Source organism: Pygoscelis adeliae, unplaced genomic scaffold (genome assembly GCF_000699105.1).
Source record: "Pygoscelis adeliae isolate BGI_AS28 unplaced genomic scaffold, ASM69910v1 Scaffold113, whole genome shotgun sequence".
Classification (NCBI taxonomy): domain Eukaryota; kingdom Metazoa; phylum Chordata; class Aves; order Sphenisciformes; family Spheniscidae; genus Pygoscelis; species Pygoscelis adeliae.
In genome coordinates, this window is record NW_008825108.1 from 1,374,324 (window position 1) to 1,393,739 (window position 19,416).

The 19,416-nt window shown below is 34.6% G+C and overlaps 1 protein-coding gene across 1 annotated transcript in view; it reads left to right on the forward strand.

Moving 5' to 3' along the window:
* PPFIA2 (protein tyrosine phosphatase, receptor type, f polypeptide (PTPRF), interacting protein (liprin), alpha 2) overlaps nucleotides 1-19,416 on the forward strand; it is a 356,094-nt gene that overhangs the window by 9,956 nt on the left and 326,722 nt on the right. Inside the window, exon 2 of the mRNA XM_009327518.1 lies at nucleotides 786-1,036. Coding sequence (XP_009325793.1) covers nucleotides 788-1,036 — 249 coding nt within the window. The 5' untranslated portion in view covers nucleotides 786-787. The remainder of the gene's footprint in view (nucleotides 1-785; nucleotides 1,037-19,416) is intronic.

Genomic DNA, 19,416 nt, shown 5'->3' on the forward strand with positions numbered 1-19,416 from the left:
TAGCATAAACTTCTCCCCATACACAAACTGAGGTTTTGAGATTTACGTAAGAAGTTTTATAGTTGAAGAATGGGACTAGGTGATATTATTTGCTCTGCTCAGGGCTGTTTTTAGGAAACAAATGACAGTGATTCTGTCCCTGGTAATTCAGTTTGCACAAGATATCACAGGGATGGTAATTAGCAGAGAGTTTCTAGTTCTTGACCTCTTACTGAACGAGCTCACTGGAGAATAATTTCCCCTGAGGATGGAAATAACTAGATAGAAAAATAGATTAACCTGGCATTGTTAAGGCAGCATGATACTGGATCAATACTTAGCCTGAGCTGTACTGTAGAAGTGCCTAGAGCAGGACAAAATCTGGCAATTAATGGCAGCTATTGGCATCAATACCAACAATTCAACAATGACATTAAGTAAGAGAGGGGAGAAAATCAACAATAAAGGAGACTACAATTGCAGAGGAAGTCTTTTCTGTCATTTCAAGAGAGCATTATTTGCAAAACTATTAATAATTTAAAATATTCTGTTACTCTCCATCTCCTTCCAGTCATTCTTCTCTCAGTTTAGGAAGCACATTCAAAGTCTTTGCTGTGTGGAATTGGTCACTCTATTTAATCCCTGTCTATCGACCATCTGATTAACATTGAAAGCACAAAGTTGAAAGAGGGAACAATGCAATAATCTACTAACTGTGTCCATGTGACAGCGTTAATTCCTCTTATGAAATCCCCTCAAATGTTTTTCTACTGAAGAGCTTTTCCTTGATTTGTGTTTTTTTAAAGAAATGATGTGTGAAGTGATGCCAACGATAAATGAGGACACCCCGATGAGTCAACGGGGGTCCCAAAGCAGCGGCTCAGACTCGGATTCTCACTTTGAGCAGCTGATGGTGAACATGCTGGATGAAAGGGACCGTCTCCTTGATACTCTTCGGGAGACACAGGAAAGCTTGTCACTTGCACAGCAACGCCTACAGGATGTCATCTACGACAGAGACTCCCTCCAGCGACAGCTTAACTCAGCACTGCCTCAGGTATGTAGTTTATAAAGATTTACTTTTTTTTTTTTTAGATTCACAAATTTTCTACTTAATGCCACTTACTTTAACCCTAATCAGTATTTATTCCTTGAGGCCCAAATTCTGCTCTCATTGAGGTCGGCTGCAGAACTCCTCTATCTATTTAATAGTGCCTGGTTTGACCACTTTGGGACCTGTCTTCTCTTCAAAGTTACAAGTAGGAGTAATGCTGTTGACTTCAAGGAGAGCAAGATGAAGGCCTGTAGCTACTGGTTCTTTTGGCTGTTGCTCTAGCATTTACAACAGATGAGGGATCATTTAAATTAAAGATCTAATGGTGGGAATGAAGAAAAAAGTATGAGGATGTTTCCTACAGACTCTATTCCAGATAAGAGTTTCTAAATAGCATTGCAACAAATAAAATTAGCTTATGTAGGTTAAATAATGAACTACACACAAAATCAAAATCAGCTGATATCTTAATATTTTTATTCATTTTTTAAATAATTATATATATTTCATTATATAAAATTACTTTGGTCTTTTTTTAGGAACTGAAGAATGCATTACTTCAGTTATAATAATAATACTATATTTCAAAAGTATATATCAACGTAACATTATTTTTCAACATACTAGAATTAAAAGCAAAGAAACATCTTAGTTCAGTCTGTATATCTGCCCAGAGATTTGAAATATACCATAAGTCAAAATGCAGTTTTTCTCCATGTTATTTTCTTTGCATCTCCCAACTGTCACTTGCAAGAGAATTTGATTGTAAGCGTGAGTGCCTGGGCATACTTGCCTGGGCAAAGTGGTATACCTATTAGACAGTGGCTAGAGAGGAAGGAAGACAGATTCAGCTGTGGAATTGGAAGAAGGAGGTGGTATGGATGAATCAAATCAGTGAGAAGGTTCTTAAAGACAGAAAAGGAAAAAGGCACCCACTGGAGTAGGGAACAGAAGCAGCTGCATAAGGGCTAACCCCAGCAGGTTATTGGAATATCTTGGGGTAGGACTGAAAAAGAGAGAGAGACTGTAATCATTTGAAGAATAGCATTAGCAACTTCGGCATAGCTCCAGGCAATAAGAATGACTACGCTTGGCTTGGGTCAAACAAAAAGGAGTAGCAATGATCTTGATACACAATAAAATCAAGGGTTTTTTTTTGTTTTTCTCTAATTTGTGGGCAGTTGAGCTTCTTTTCCACTGGTGTCTCTTGATAGAAGAGTGTAAAAGACTAAGCGAAAGACAGCATAGATCCTTTATGCAAAGATTTATTGCTAGAAATCTGAAGAAGAGAGGAGGTTCTGCATCTGTGAACCCCCATTCAGTGTGTCGCTTAGTACAGAGGCACTCTCCACTCAGCCCATAGTGAGGTATTCTTATTGAGCACTAGCAGGTGTCTAAGCCTTAATGTTTCTGTGTCTCACGTAAGCAAAACTCCTGCTAAAATGCAGGAGACTAGCTAAGGAAAATAATACTAAGCACAAATGTGATACAGAGCCTAAAAGAAACAAATCCTAAGGAACTGGATCATGATATGATTTTAATCTTTATTTCTTCTAGTAAATGTTGATGGTGTGTGTTTTTGAATGATAGCTGTACACCCCCTAAAAGTAATTGATCTGTCAGGTGAACACTTTGCACTACTACGTACCATTAAGAATGCATATTTCAGGTAGCATTCATCCATATATCTAAGTAGACATGTGGGTTTCCTGTATGAGAAACTGTGTGACATACTGGTTATACTTTAAAGCAGAACCAGATTTTCCCATCAATTAGGTTGTCTAGATCTTCATATGTAAGTAATTCAATTCTGTAGAAACCTTTTTGTATAAGTGGAGAACACTGTCCTAATAATATAACATTCTAGTTTCTTCCATTTTCTTCCAAGTAAGTAACTTCCATATGACTGCCATCCTATTTAGCTTCCTTTCTGGACTTGAGATATTCTGCATAGTACTTTTATAATTTTCTTTTTTGTTTATGGTTTTATGAATGGCAAGCTTGCGTTGCTAGCTGTCTGACATAGCCCTGTGACAAAATGCTACCCAGTACTTTCATCGTGGAGAGGAAGAATTCTGTGTTCACTCAATTTAAGAGAAGAATACATAAATATACACTAACTATACGATGATTATTATTTAGTTATAATGTGACATCTAATGAGTCTTGCTTTATCAGCCTGTATTTCTTTTAGCTCTTGATTTCTTGAGTGGTTTTCAAAATTCAATTATTTCTTAGCATTTACATAGTGCTTTGCATGTAGAAAACATGTATTGACACAGTTACATTCCGAAGCATTTGTGTTAGGACACTGTTTTTGTTTATTGTCTTAAACAGTTAAAAATATGATCTGGAAAAATCATTGCACTTTTCATAAATAGAATCTGAACAAAAAGAACCCACGTGAAAACTGGGGTAATGAATGAACCATTGAAAAATCTTGTCTGATTGGAAATAGGAAATAATTAATAACATTAAATATGAAGCTTAAGATATTAGTTAATGCTGTTACAACTACAGCTGTTAATGCTGTAACCAAAATGTGAAGTATGACTGTAGATGGCTCTAAGGTTTTATACTGATCTATACTGTAACAGAACAATGTATAGAGTTAACTATGTCTTTCAAATTTGAGTTGCAGAAATATAGTTGTCTTGTTGATTGCTATCATTGAATTAATTTTTATTTCCATTAGGTTAGCAGTCTTAACTTTATGAACATCTATGTTTAACTGAACAGCTATGTTTAAGGAAGGAGGAAAATGAGCTGGCAATTACAGACCAGTTAGACTAAATGTAATAATAGAGAAGACTTTAAAACTTATTTTGGAGGAAAAACTAATAAGTCAAAAAGTTAACTTAAAAATATGACAAGGGTTTACCAAAATTAACTTCATACAGAATAACTCAACATCACTCTTCAGTACCAGAATTGTTAGACTAGGGAACTATGATATCCCTAAAATAGATTATCTTTTGAAGTGGCCCCATTTAAATTACTAGTAGATGTGAAGTGACTAAGAAAAAGTAAGATAATTAGTAAGGTAAGTAATAAAAGAGGGAGAGGAAAATTTTTCACTAACAGTAGACATTGACAGGATGAAAGGAGGCTAGTAGTAGTAGTAGTTGATTAAGAATGTGGTTTGGGATCAATTTTTGTTAATTTGAGCACAGGAAGAAGGAGCATGCTAGTGGAAATTTTAGACAACACAAAATTGAGTTGAATAGTCAACTAAGGGAATGAGTATGATATTACACAAGAACAAGAGTAACAGAGGTGGGATGATATTGCATGGTACAAAGATAAGGGTCCTATATCTAGAAGTTAATATCAAAATATGTTCTGACCTTTTAGATAGCAGTAGTAGAGAGGAAAAATGTATGTTACAGAATGGTTGTAGGCAGCCAATGGGAGGCGGCTGTAGAAAAGGCAAATATAATTCTGAAATGTATTATGTAAGAGATTTCTATTAGAAATAGCTAAGTATTAATGCAGTTAAACCAAGGGGTGGTTTGAACCTTATTTTCTGGATTTTGACTCAGTAGTGATTGAGAGCCAACCTCAAGTTGGAAGAGATTCAGAAAAAGACAGCTAGAGCAAAGAGGCAATAACTTCTTCTGCATGAAAAGACTAATCGAAGTTTTCTTACTTCTGGGGAAAACTGAGTTGAGAGGGAATATGAGTGATTTCGTAAATTTTCTTGGAGAGGCAGGAAGATGGAGCGACTAGGTAAAGATCAAAGAAATGGTTTAAGCCAAAAATAATGTTGATGGAGGAAACAATGAATATAAGGTGCCATGAATAAAGATATATCATTCATCAGAAGAATTTCATTCCTGAATTATCAAGGAATGACATTCAGAATCCATCTTTCTTAGACAAAGACAGGGTAAAAACCCCAAACTGTTTTCAAGATGAAGCTGGTGTGAAAGACATTATATGTCATAGTACCTTTGGTTAACCTCTGAACTTGACCCAGAACACCCCTTCCTGTTCTTTATTTCACACTTTACTCTGGAGAGATTCCACTTTGTGTGAGATCATTCACACAAAGAACGAAACATGAGTCTGAATATTTTTACTAAAACTATTAGAATTACGTGATAGTAAGTTAAGTTGAGAAGTGTTCTGTGCGTAATAGGTCTTCTGATATTAAGAATCTAGTTCACAAGTGGTCTTGTTTATTCTTCCCAAAGATGCCTGTTGACAGCGGAATCCTCTAAGGAAAGTGTATTTGGGTCCGCTCTGTATGTTCCCTTATGACAGGAATTTATTGTATTTAGGTCATGACTCTTGAATCCAGCAAAAAAATAATTATTGCTAAATACAATACAACTCTACTGTAGTGGGGAAGCATATTTAACAGTATGTTTTTATTTTATTGGAGTAAAATGAGGTCTTTTTCTGTAGCATGAGTGCTCTACTAAAAAGGTTAGTAACTGTAGTTAGAAACTGTAACTCCCATTTTGAGTGGTAGAAAGAGGAAAATGTTCAGTTACAACTTTCTCAAGCAAATTTCACCATTATCTTCTCTAAGCTAAATTGTCTAGAAAATGCCACCTATATTAGTTTCCTTGTAAACAAACATTGAAAAATACAGTTTATGTCATTGTAAGACTTAAAATGAATCATAAGTCATAAGAGTTATAAGAGTTATAAGAGTTATAATAATTATAAATGCGCTCTGAGAAACAATGCTGAACTAGGCTTGTTTTGTGGTTGGTTTATTGTTTCTTTTAGTCTTTCAAAAATAAGTTTGAAGATATGGAAGATGCTGAGGCATTATTTATATGAAGATGTTCATAGGTCATCACTCTCTAGTCAAATATGTATATTTTGTTCATTAATAATGTACTTGCTTAGTGATTTACTTAGAAATTAATCTAATATTCACAGAATCACAGAATGGTTGAGGTTGGAAGGGACCTCTGGAGGTCACCTTGTCCAAGCCTTCTGCTCCAGCAGGGTTACTAAGAACAGGCTGCCCAGGACTGTGTCCAGATGGCTTTGGAATATCTTTTAGGGTAGACTCCACAACCTCTCTGGGCAACCTGTGCCAGTACTCAGTCACCCTCACATTAAAGAAGTGATGTTCAGAGGGAACCTCTTGCGTTTCTGTTTGTGCCCATTGCCTCTTGAATATTGTATTGCCAGAAACAGGGATAACAATGTGGCCCAGGCCTGTGGCTGTGTAAAATGATAAAGTAGAACAACCATGTGAGCATTTTAAAAGACTTTAAGATGCTGAAATGGATCCTGATGATTGTCCATGTCAGGACAATTTCTCTGATAATTGTCAAAGTCAGGCTCTTTCTTCTGTCCTTCACTGGGAATTTAGCTAGACATCAGTGGGCTCATTATTAAAGGATTGATAAAAATGTGTAAGATCTTTTCACTCAGATGAGTGAGTTACTTTCAGTTTGAATCTGGACCGATAACAGAATTATGCTGTGGATGATTCTGAGAAAAAAAATTCCAAATTAAGTTTTCAAATACAATAGTTTGATTTTCAATTTGAATGTTTATATAATTTTAATAAAAATATTAAATTCTTTTAAAGTACTTGGAGTCAAAATAAAATATTGAAAATTTATTTTTTTACTTTAATATTAAAGGTCAATGATATTGCAACAATTTTTTTGAAAGTTTTGTGCTTATTTCATAAAGTCAGCATTTTTTAATTTTACATGTCGCTAAAGAGTTTTTACACTTCAGAGTCCAAAAGAGCTTAAAGAAATGCTGTTGCAAGGCTGAAAAGCCTGTGATAATCACAATCTGAAAGCAAACTTCGTGGGTGAAATATTATTCCAATTGAAAGTGGTAAATCATGACCTGCGTTCATTGACTAGTGCTTTGATTTACAGTAATACATTGATTTTGTTCAGTCTTTGAATGAAAAATCTGGTTTTAGAGAAAATTCATAGATGACAGAAATGTCATACCATCACTGACATTGCTGTAGTTATGCTGACATTTTCAAGTGGCTAAAATATGTTGGTAGATAGTTTTTGTTGCTTTAAAGAATACATAAAATATCTATTTCTTTATTTACCAAATCTTCCCTTCATGTGTGTTTTGATCTCCTTTATTGGGTAGTTGCTGGATTTTTGAGAAGAAGGTCTAAGTTGTGATTTCACTGAGCATTTATGTTGGCAGATTTATTTTTTTTTAACATGGCTATAACTCTTTCCATGTTCTGATGATTGGAATCTGCACCTATGCTACGTCTTTTATAGTACAATTCATTCGGACTAATAAAGCTGTCTAAAAGTTAAGCATTCAGTCAATCATATAGAATCTCTCTGTAAGAAAATGGGAAAATTAGGCCCTTCAGCAAGGACAGTTCATTCTGTAAGATGGGTAGGGTGAACCTGGAAATGCTCTGGTTTGGTTTTGTTTTTTTCTTGTGACTATAGAAAGAGCCTTAATGCCTAGCTTGGGTGGTTAACTTTCAGATAGCTAAACTTACATGAGGTGAATTCTTCGGTGCATGGGTATAAAAAACGTAAATTTAAAATGGACCTTGCAAAAGTACAGCAATCTAAATATGTTATTCTTTGGTAGAGATCATAGAATAGTTTATACTGAGAGGGACCATTGGAACTCAAGTGGTCCAAACCCTCTGCAAATCGGGGCTAGCTATCCAGGCCTAGGAAAAGGGTGTTACTGAAATACTTATTAATCTATTTCATAGAATCATAGAATAGTTTGGGTTGGATGGGACCTTTAAAGGTCATCTAGTCCATCTGAGACAGCATCCCCCTCTGAGAAATTGTACAGCAATAATAAACAACTCTGTTAATGGTAGGTAGCAAACAAACGTATAACTTTTCATTTGATGAAATATTTAAGAAAAATTTACAACTTTATGAAAGACCTTCTAATATTACATGTTCAATAGAACAGTTGGCTTGCCTGTTTCTATACTAGCCTCTTCAGAATTTTATTTAAAGTATCTTTACTATGAATCTTTACAACAGACAGGGAAATATCCAGTACTAAAGAATTAAAGTCACACTTTCTTTTTGGTCTTGATAAGGAACATGGTGGGGAAATGGCTCCAGTTTCTTAATCTATTTTTATTTATTTTTTTTATTTACAGCAACTTTGAGTGTGTTGTGATTCCAGTGAATCTCTCTGGTGGAGATCTAAACACCTAGTTCTAATTAAGTATAAATTCTTCAAGATGTTGCACAAACATTTTTTTTCCTCTCTAATAAATATTATCATTAGCACTATTTGAAAATTTGTTCTTTCTGGATATAGGTAGTAGAATTGTTTGGGGTGTGGGACTGCAATGCTAAATAGAATCTTTTGATATACCCTAGTACCCCATGGATTTCAGCTAAACTCTAATTGTTAGCTACAATAATTCAGTAATAAAATCAGTAATAGAAATATACTGGTAATCATTAAGGTTTTATTTCATCTAATAAGATACCACTTATTTAGAAATGCTTATTGGAGGCACGATAGAAGGGAAAATCCAAAGAGGGAAATGTAATGACCTTGTTTTATTGAACCAGTTTATGTAATTTGATCAATATTAAGCTTTAATAGGATTGTGATTAGACAATTTTGTTGATAGCCTTGCAGTTTCTTCCAATACTGATGAACAATGAATGTGTTGCTGCCAGGAACAAGAAAGGTATTGGAAGACAAGAGTAAGTCAGTAGGGCCTTATTCCGAGGTTGTATTTTCTGTTTAAATGTGTGTGCATATAGTGCATAGATACAAAATAGTGACATACATATAGATACAAATAGTGACATAGATACAAAAATAAAATAGCCCACCAGAAAAAATAAACACATTTTTAGATAATTGAAAATAAATTCTTTCATTTAAGGTTGGACACTTGCTAAGCAATTTCAAGTATTTCCTGTTTGGGTAGAAGTAATAGTTTGACTCACAGTATTGTTCTTAAAATAGCTCTTGTTCTTGTGATGAAGATGGAATGATGGCTTTTCTCTCCATTTGATTTCTTTCTGGCTATGCTAAAGAACACCGAATACCAATAGCATCCTGTATATTTGAATGTATAATCAGTACTTTTTTTGAAATACTAAAAACCTTCTCTTGTACGAAGGGCTTTTGTAAGGTCTCCATCAATTTTCTTTATATTGCAAGATAAATTTTTTTTCTCACTTTTCCACAGAATAATTTAAAAAGAATTCCAAGAAATGAAATGGAGATCCTATCCCATGTGTCTGAGGTGGAAGTTCCAAGTTTTCCATCTCAGAAGTCCAGCGAGGCACTTAGTATTCATGTGTAAAAATTAAAGCTTAATCCAGTGCTTATTGCTATCTCTAGGAGATTTCCACTGTCTTAGAGAAGAGTTGTTCAGACTACTAAATAAAAAAGTCTTCATTTTCAGGTGTTCTGAACCCATGCGGTTCCCACTAAAGTTAGTGCAAGCAGCAAGTCTTTGTGACTGCCAAAATCAGTTTAGATTACTAAATGCGAACATAAATATTTTCATAAACAAATTGGAATGATGCTTTTTTTGCTAGTTATCTCAATGGTTTATCTCAAGATATGAATATTAAGGGAAGCATATTGATATGTATACAAAAGACTAGATATTAAACATAAATTAATTCTAATAGAGTAAATATAGTGGTAAATACATATTGTTACAGGATTTAAAGGTATTATGGAGAGACAGAGCATCTGGAATTCAAAGGAAACTTGGCATACAATGGTTTAAGTGGAACCAACGGTTTAAGTGGAACAGAATGCTGAAATATTAGTTGTGTCCAAACTTAGAAACATTTAGGGAAGATTTAGGTGTTACCTTCCTCAGTTACTTACAGAACGTACATGGCTGTTCTTTTTCTACATAAAAGTGAATAAAAGTTGTTTGCATAATATTAAATACCAATTTTATTATGGTTGACGACTTCTAACTAATATTATCCGTCAAAACACAGACTGGCTGTATCAGTGGTGTAAGTGGGAGAACGCTTTAGCTGGCTCCGCTCTAGACTCATTTTTTTAAACTGCCAGCATATTCCCAACAGAGCACAATCACAGGTATAATTGTACATACAAGTAATTACTTGAATTCTTTTCAAGTATGAGTTTATTTCCTTGCTCTTGTGAAGTTCTGTGTATTCAGTACCATATTGCAAATATTTGTAAGCAGGAGATTTTGTCTTAAAAGCTTTGGACTTTGTAATAAATACTTGATGACTGAAGAAGACTGATGTGACAGTCCAGCAGAAGAAAAAGCTGGGATATGAGAAAAAAGACAGAAACATAAATATTTAGAGGAGGAGGAGCATGTGGTGAATGCCTGAAGCTAGCAACAAGACTAGGTACTCCCATTTCACTCTGTATCTGCTTCATAAACATTGCTATCAATTATTTTAGCTTGAACCAGGTACATCAACTGCTACATTAACTATTGATGGCTCATTATCTGAATGCTTATAAAGACACATGACTGAATATGAGATGAAAATACAATGGTGCTGGTCAACAGAATAGAGCAGAGATGGTTATCCAAGTCCTTATAAGAGAAGCTGTTGCCATGAAAATTGTAGACACCATAGTTTTCATAACAGCTAGAGTCATGGGATTTTTTCTAGTTTTCATAATAGCTGTAGTCGTAACAGCTATAGTCATGCCTGTCAGTGTTTAAGAGGCGTTTGGATAATGGCCTTAATAATATGATTTAACTTGGTCAGCCCTGAATTGGTCAGGCAGTTGGACTAGATGATCGTTGTAGTCCCTTCCAACTGAAGTATTCTATTCTGTTCTATGGTGAGAAAAAAATGGAAGAAATAACGCAATTTTATAAAGCTTAACTCTGATGGGATACACTTTGCTCATGTCCTTGAAAGTGGATGGTAGAGGCTCAGACATCATCCAAGAACAGCACATCAAGACAAAAATGCAAGACAAAAATGTAGCTCCTTGAAAATACATATTCCTTCCTTAATAATTTCTCTGTTAAAAGCAAAGAAAATGCAGAATATTTAAGAATCAGCTTTTAGAAGTGTCTTATTCAGGCTATCTTCTACATTAACAAATATTTGCCTATACTAACAAGTATTTGCTCAAAAACATAAAATTATGTTAGGGACATGATTTCTTCTAAAGTACGCATAATTTAGCTCTCACTGGAGTCTGTGGAGTTTTCCTGTTGACTCTGAAGAAAACAGGTTTGCTTGTATTGTTGAATGTGTATCTTTTACATGATCCCCAGGAATCTGAACTTCTATGGACAGGAGTTAAGGGCCAGGTAGAGCATTATTTTATATAATATAATGTTTCCATAGTCTGCTCAAGAATCTGCTCCATATCATTTGCTGAGCATATCTTATCCTTTAAGTGTGGTTTTTTTCTAGTTAGGATCAATTTATTGGGGTTTTTTGTAAATTATTGTTGGTCTACTGCATTCTTTACCATGTATGAGTTCTAAAAAAACCCCAGTTATACTGTGACAGTCAATTTGTTATGACAGTCAATCATCTGTCAAAACAGATAACATAAAATAAATCTTGGAGACCTACAGTAAGGTCCTCTGTTGTAGGTTGGTTTATTTGAAATTATGAAGTAACCAAAATTAGAGATTTGTTTTTTCCCATATGGGGTTTTTTTTGTGAGACTCTAAGCAGAAGGGAACATAATGATAAATAAAGGGAAGGAGTAATAATGAAAGATAATGAACAAGCAGATAAACTATATTTCTGCATCAAAGTGGTGGAACTCAATAAGAAGGATAGAGTGGAAGACAGTCTGCACAGGAAGTAAAGCCCTAGGCCAGAGTTCATGGAAGTAAGTATGGAAGTTTTTCCATTTATTTCAATCAGTGATAGAACTAGTCCTTAAAGAGCAAGTAGTTAAGGAGCTAGCTGAGCAAAGTGGTAGAGAGGCTGCAAATCTTCTCATAATTTTTTCACTAGCTGTTTGGCATTGAAGTTACATCCATTATCAAATAGTTGCATTGCATGTTTAAACAAGTGCACACAATAAAAAACAACCCTGCAGTTTTATAAGGAAAAATTCATCCCCCGTCTTGGAATGACCTTCCTGTTTATGATTCCTTTGGAGCCTGATCTTCTGCCTGAATAGCCCCCCCCATGTCTACAGTTTTGTGGGTTACCTGGAAGACTGGGCACATGCATGAGAATGCAGTGCTTCTTGAAATGCTTTCAGTTACTTCCGGAGTTCTTTGGACAGTGTTTTAGACATATCCTAGTGAGTTAGGGAAGAAATACCCAGGGGCTTCTGGAAAACATTTTGATTGGGCATGATGGGACTTCTAGAAGATGTTTTGGTTGGGCAAGACCATCTGTGATTGTTAATTTTTAGCTTGCCTAGCTAAGCAAATGTGAATATTTGCACAGTACCCACATCAAAAGTGCTACTTGACATTCTCACTATCAAAACAAGGCTCATGAGAGTATTTGAGTCTGCAGCGCAAAATTATGATTTTTGTATTTTTTGCTGTTATAATGACAAATACTGTACATGCATTGAACACTGAGATAAATACTATGTTCAGAAAATAGATTTTTCTGATCTGAAAAAAAAGTTACTCTTTCTTTGGTACTAATGAATAAAAGTGCTATCTGGACAAATGTGTTTTGGAGGTGGAATTTGGAGATTATATTTGTACACTAAGTTTGCTTAATAATATCAAATCCTCCATTGAAAATGGAGATAACGAATACCCAAGACACTAAGAAATGCTGAACACATTTGCAATGTTTTCTTTTCTAAAAGGTGAAGGATGAATACTATTTGATATAATTGGTGCGTAAGCACATTGTTGTACATCTTTGGTCAAAGAAGTGTAGAAGACAGTACTTCTAAAATAATAAACACTAGATAGATATAATTGCCCCTATTCAATTAATTTGTCATTAGCAGTAAAATCTTGATATCAGAAGTATTCCAAGAAAAAATGAGATATTTTAAGATAGAGAATTTCTTATTGTTCAGCAATTTTTAGACATTCATATCAGAGCCAGATACCTGACTATTATTTGAGTTGCTGTTTGTATCTGCTATAAACTAGCACAAAATTTGTCAGCCAAAACATATTTAGGATTCTAACACTGTATATGTGGAGAATAAATCAATTGACTTGTCCCATTTCTTTATCCTGTTTTATTGACTATTCAACTAAGTTCTATGGCTCATTTTCCTTTCCATCTAACTCTACTTAGGCTCTTAGCTAATACAAATTTAACTGTCTCCTGTATTAAGCAAGAAATGTGTATTTATTTTTGTGTAGTCCCGCTGATCCGTTTTCCGTGTGAACTACTACTACTTCTGACCAACCATGGCATGCAGTTATGAGCATACAGTCAAGCATCTAATAATATCTCACATGTTGTATAGATTCCCTACAGAGACTCGATATTTGGATGGTATGGGCAGATTTGAGGAGGTATTGTTTACTGAAAATTGTAATTTCAAAAAATTTATTGTAAATTTCAAAAAATGCTTTCAAGAAGAAGCACAGTTTTTCACAAAATTGAACATGTCTATGCATTTATAAATTCTCAGATTAAGTCTTCAGAAATAATACTGTGCACGGGCAGATGGTTTTATTTCCATGCAAATAGAAACTTCTGCATACTTTCTAAGGATCAATGAAGATTATTTGGGAACCTACGTTTAAGTCTGAAAGTTGACAATCTGACTTCCAAAACAAATGGTTACACAAGATCTCGAATAACCTGAATCAGACTTGCTAAAATGTGTACATTTGCCACTAAAAATATCACTATATATTTCTAATTTCACTATTTCAGCTGGTTACCATTCTTTATAATTTAGTCATGCTTGAATCTGAGCCATACACTGGCAGTTATTTTCTGTTTGAATACATCCTTGATAATTCTGCTTCTTGCTTTCGTATTACAGAGCTATGATAGCTAGGATTACGAGAAGATCAGTAACAATTTAAGGTAATAAAAAAGTCAATGTTTTGATCTATATTAGAAGATACAGAAAAAAATTTTTTGTTGCTGGTCATTATTTGTATTCTCAGACATTATTATAGAAAGAGAAGTGAAAAGAATCACTTTTGCTCTGGACAGAATACAACAGAAAGTACTTGTCTCCTAGAAGAATACTAGCAGGTAGCTATGAAACATCTGAAATGCTGCTTGCTCTAACCCAGTGCTGCATTTTTGAGTCCTTCACCATGATACCTCTTTGTTTTCCAAAGTAACTTTCCTATATTACCTAATTTGCATGGTGATAATGATATGCTAATAATCCCTTTAAAGAAGCCACAAAAGTGTTACTTTTACTCATAGTTTAACAAAGAAAGAGTTTGCATTTACAGATGTTTTTAGATGTATTTTAAAGATGCCTTCCAGATGAGAATAAAATTCTTGTTTCTCACTGTTTATTTAAACAAACAAAAAAGTACTTTATTTGAAGCCATATGGCACTGAACTAAATGTAAAGCAGAAGTTTTCTAGGCCTGTACATTAAGAACTTCTTAGCTTTACAATTCTTTGTTTGATTTTTCCAGAGATGGGAGAATGACCTCAGGCATAACATATAGGCAAGCGTTGCCATGTTCATAACCCCATAGTGCTCATTTCTAGAGTGCACACGCACCAGCTGCTCACAAAGAGATGTCAAAGCAAAGGCCTAACAACAGGACAAGCACTGTACTCTGAGATCTCCAGAATGCTTTCCTAGAATTCTATCATTTGCAGCTGAGGGTAGGTTTTCAACTTCAACTTCAGCTTGTATGCTACTCCTAAGATAGAAGTAAAGTGTTTGTGTTCCAAAACTGGTCCAGTCACTTTCGAGCCTGTGTAAAATTTAAAAAAAATCATAGCATGGACTTCCAGCTACTTTGTTTTTTTTAAATTTATCACTTAGGACATCACCAGGTGATATCCTCACCTCCACGAAGACCTAAATGATATGAAAAATCAGCCTTGCTAGCACTTTTTCAGAGAAAGTGTTTAGATATTTGTAAACATGCCAATCTTGTACATGAATGTGCTTTTCTGCATGCAAGCAATGAAATAAATAAAAGAATGCATACGTGATATTAATTAACTACAAGGTACTGATCCAGATGCAATTAAAAATCTGAAAACAGATGTGACCAAGTCCAGTAACAAGTTAAATTTAGTGGACTCATCAATTCAAGTGTTTTCGCCACGTAAGAAGGAAAAATTAAAAGGTATGGGTACTACTGAATGCAAAATACTTCTCGGGTTCTCTTAGTGGCTCTGCTTCTGAGAAGAGCAAGAGCACATTATACATTGTCCTTGCAAAATTATTCTGTTGTCATTTTTGCATAGAACATATCCTTGAGTAAGAATGCAACCTGCCTACCTCCTCTTTTTCTGTGAGTCAGTTGTGACTCATGGTTGTTGTGCATTGTCCTCCAAAAGTGAGTTATTTTATGAGTATAAAGTGTGCTATGTATGAAGAACTGTGACACAAGTCAAAGTCACAGTAGATATCATTAGAATATTCGCATGGAAGGCTGTACATTAACAGAATTTTAAATGGCTTGTGACATCTCGTTTGAAAAAGATGATGCTCTACATGCTGAAGATAAATAATACATTTGTTTTTCTGACAGCATAGTCATTTTGTAATGTAGTAGTATAAGTTACATAATTTGATTATGTTGTACCTTTACTATCCTTCAGGATCCTTCTTTTAATTTCTAGTAGTGAAATCGATATTGGTATCTATTTAGACTGTTATTGGAGATTTAAGTTCCTTTCCCCTATTTTCCAACCTTTTTCCCCAAAAACTTCTGCAACTTGTTGCTTCTGAAAGCAATTTTTGCGCTCATAATATGCACACTTGTTGGAAAAAGTTTTAATCGCTCGTGAGAGTGTGGTAAACCATGAGGTTTACATGGAATATGGATAAAACACTGATGGCTGCACATGCCCAGTCTCTGATATGCCGCCATTGCTGGAGCTGTTCTTGTAGCAATAATACATATGCTCAATTAACTGAGACTTTCTATTAAAATTCAATTGCTACTGCACAAAAGTTTCCACTGATTTTTATTTTTAAAAATTCCAAAATTAATCTGATTGCATAATCATCCTGTAAAATGTTATTTATTATCTAAAACATTATTTTTTAAATCCTTATAGTTTGGATTTTCCATGAAAGAGAAACTCTGAAATATTTTCTGTTTTTATTTCTACAGTTTTAGAAGAATATTTTGGAAGCATTTAATGTAAATTCATCTTTGAAAAAATAGTTTATTCGGAAAAAATACAATTCTGTATTAGGAGCAGAGGTTGCATTTTATGAAGAAAGAAATTATTCACTAAAAATTCTTGTTTTGACAGACCTATTTTTCAGAGCATGTCATGACTGGGATATTGGTTTTGTCAAGAAAAAAACCAACGTTAGAAAAGTTGAAGACTTTTTTTTACAGACTGACAAATTTTTGAACACCTTAATGAAATGTTTATAGTTTTCCTTTAGAAATAGTATTCTGTTTTGAATTTGCCTATTTGAAAGGAAAAAGATTACCTTCAGCTGGAATAAAACATTGCAGCTGAAATGAAAAGAAGGTTTTGGGGATTTGTCTGGTTTTTGTTATCAAGGAAATCAGAAAAAAATCCCTCTATAGTGTAGAAGGTAAAAACAGTTTATTAGAAATTGAATTTTAAAAACAGTTAATTGCTAAACTTTAATTTTAAAGCAGTGAAATCAGCATGAATATGTTCTGTTACTTACCATTGTCTATTTCACTGAATTCTTCTTTCTTACATAATTGTGATGATTTCAGAACGAAGAGTAGCTAGGACTCAGCAAAGCGGTTGGAGTATATTGGGAATAATACATAAGATGTTCTCTAGTTTAAATTCTTGCCTTATGGCATTTTTGTAGAGAGTTTAGTTTCAACTAATTGAAGCAGGTTGCCAATTTATATCTCAAAATATAACATGAAGTTTAATTTAACAATGTTTCATACTTTTTCAGTGTTCTGTACCACGGTAAAATGTTCTGGAATTTAAAATGTGGTATTTCTACAAAGCAGATTACATATTTTTTTTTTTTTTAAATTACAACCTATTTGTTGGTAGGAATGCCACTGAAGCAACCAAATTCTTCATTTGTCTAGCTGTCCCGTATAGAAGATGGCTCTTTTCCTTCATATTAAACTGTCTGCTCTGAAAAACTGAGAAACTTGTATTTTTTCCTATCTCGAACAGGTAGATGTCACTTCCATGCTTACTTTCATTAAAAATTTTAAAAACATTTTGAAAAAGTTAATCCGCATTTCTACAGTAGGACTGAGGAGCAATTGCATCAAAAAGTGAGGAGACAACCCACTGTAAATCATGTCTTACTTTCTTTGTTCAGGGTCACTCAGCTGGTAGAAACGTTGCAGGAAAACCGAGGGTCGTCTTACAACTGCATTCGGTCACTGATGAACAGATTGCCTTTGTAGATTGCAGATATGCCCTTCTTGTTCTAAACTAACTGTCTCCTGTCCCCTGCAAAGTGAAGCTGAAGACAGTGAAGCAGTACATTTTTTTTAAAGGAAAAATGTCTTAAATATCCCAAAGCCTATATCTCTCATGTATTACATGAGTAATCAAAATATTGACCATTGTTGCATCATTTCTATTTCGTTTTTAAGTTATACTGATTTTTAAAGTGAGTGTAGCAAGACAGGTACCTAATTAGAAAACATAGGGTTTTTTTAATTAAAAGTAAGAGTGGTTTTTTTAATTAAAAGTAAGGAGAACTTTGTTCTCCTCCTAAATCCAAAACACAGCACTGTACCAGCTACTAGGAAGGAAATTGACTCTATCCCTGCCGAAACCAGGACGCTCAAGAAAACGCAATCTCTCCATACACCAAGATGCACATTATTCTAGTTTCTTAATATTGAGCTCTATTAAGGTATACGGTAGTCTTCCAAAGAGAACAGCAGAGTGCTATCCACATGTACTGTTTGAAACTAGGCAGAAAAAGTATTTTAAATAAAACTTTGAGCTGGCTTTTGGAATAGATTGTGTGGACATTCTCATATGAGATTTAAATACCTTTTCTTGTTCAAACATAGGAGCAAAGTTTTACCAAGAAACCTGTTATAATAAAGCTTTTAAGTTAACTTGGAAAGGGGAGATGAGGAGCAAATTAGAGTTAACAAATAGAGAAAGATAACCTGTGCAAGACCAGGAAGGTTTAATGTCAATTCTGGGTGACACTAAGTGAAGCTGAAACTTCCGATTTATGCTACAGGCAAATGAGCACTGTAGGTTTTAGGTTGTGGAAACTGCTTGTGAGATAGCTAAGAAAGCAAGATTTGTATTTCATTGCTTCCGTGGTTGGTTCATTGCACAGCTGAGTAGTTTGAAAGATGTACAATACATTTTGGAACACTCAGTTTTTCAGTAAATATTAATACTTGTGCAGCAGTGACTCTCAAGGAATGGAGCTATGTATCTTTTATTAATATATGGTAGTGAAATAATTTCAGTTTATAAATTAATACACAACTTAAGTCCATCTTTATTACCACAGGAAAAATTATACAGCATATAATTCCTACTTCATATTAATACTGATTCAGTCATTGATGCCATTCAAGTTTCAGGTTTTCTGCCTTTCATCAAGCTTTCTCAGAAAAATGCCGCTTGTGTTGAAGACTTTTTGCAGAAGTCTTTTCCTTTTGCATCTTTTATCAGTTCCATTCAGGTGTCTATTAATTTTATGCTTATTTTTGGACGATAGTCTTAAAAAAAAGGAACTGTTTGCTGTTTTTTCTGAACATCACTTACTTTTAAGTTTAGGTCTGTAAAATTTCTATCTGCCTTAAAGTAATAAAAAAGAGCCACAGATACGATATGCTGAAACAGTTGAATAACTGTAATAAAAAGCAAAGCTTTAGCAGCATTGGTTAATGCAAAACTGTGTGGGAAAATGATTTCCATTGCTATTAAATGGATGTATTTAACATACAAATTCATTTTACTGATACATGATCTTGCCAGATTTCTATGGTCTTTCACTCAGTATTCAAGAGCAATGCAAAAAATATAAGATGAGCTTTCAAAGTTACATATTTGTGGCATTTATAATATTTTCTATATTTTAAATACTAGCAGTCTTCATATTTAGTGTGGTTGTGTGGTGTGTGTACTGTAGATTTTTGCCGCTTTACAATTTTTAAAAAATATAAATAAATAATGCTGTAGGTGTTTTTATCATATGGGCATATAGTGTCGGGGGGGCGGGCTCCTTGGGGTCCAGGGGTCTGTCAGGGCAGGGCCTGGCACAGGGGCCCGTCCCACCCCCAGCCAGGGGCAGGACAGCCGAGGGGCACCGGGGCAGCCCCAGCCCTGAGCATCGGGCACCTCCCAGGGGTCAGGGACTGGCTGAGGCTGGGCGGAGATGTA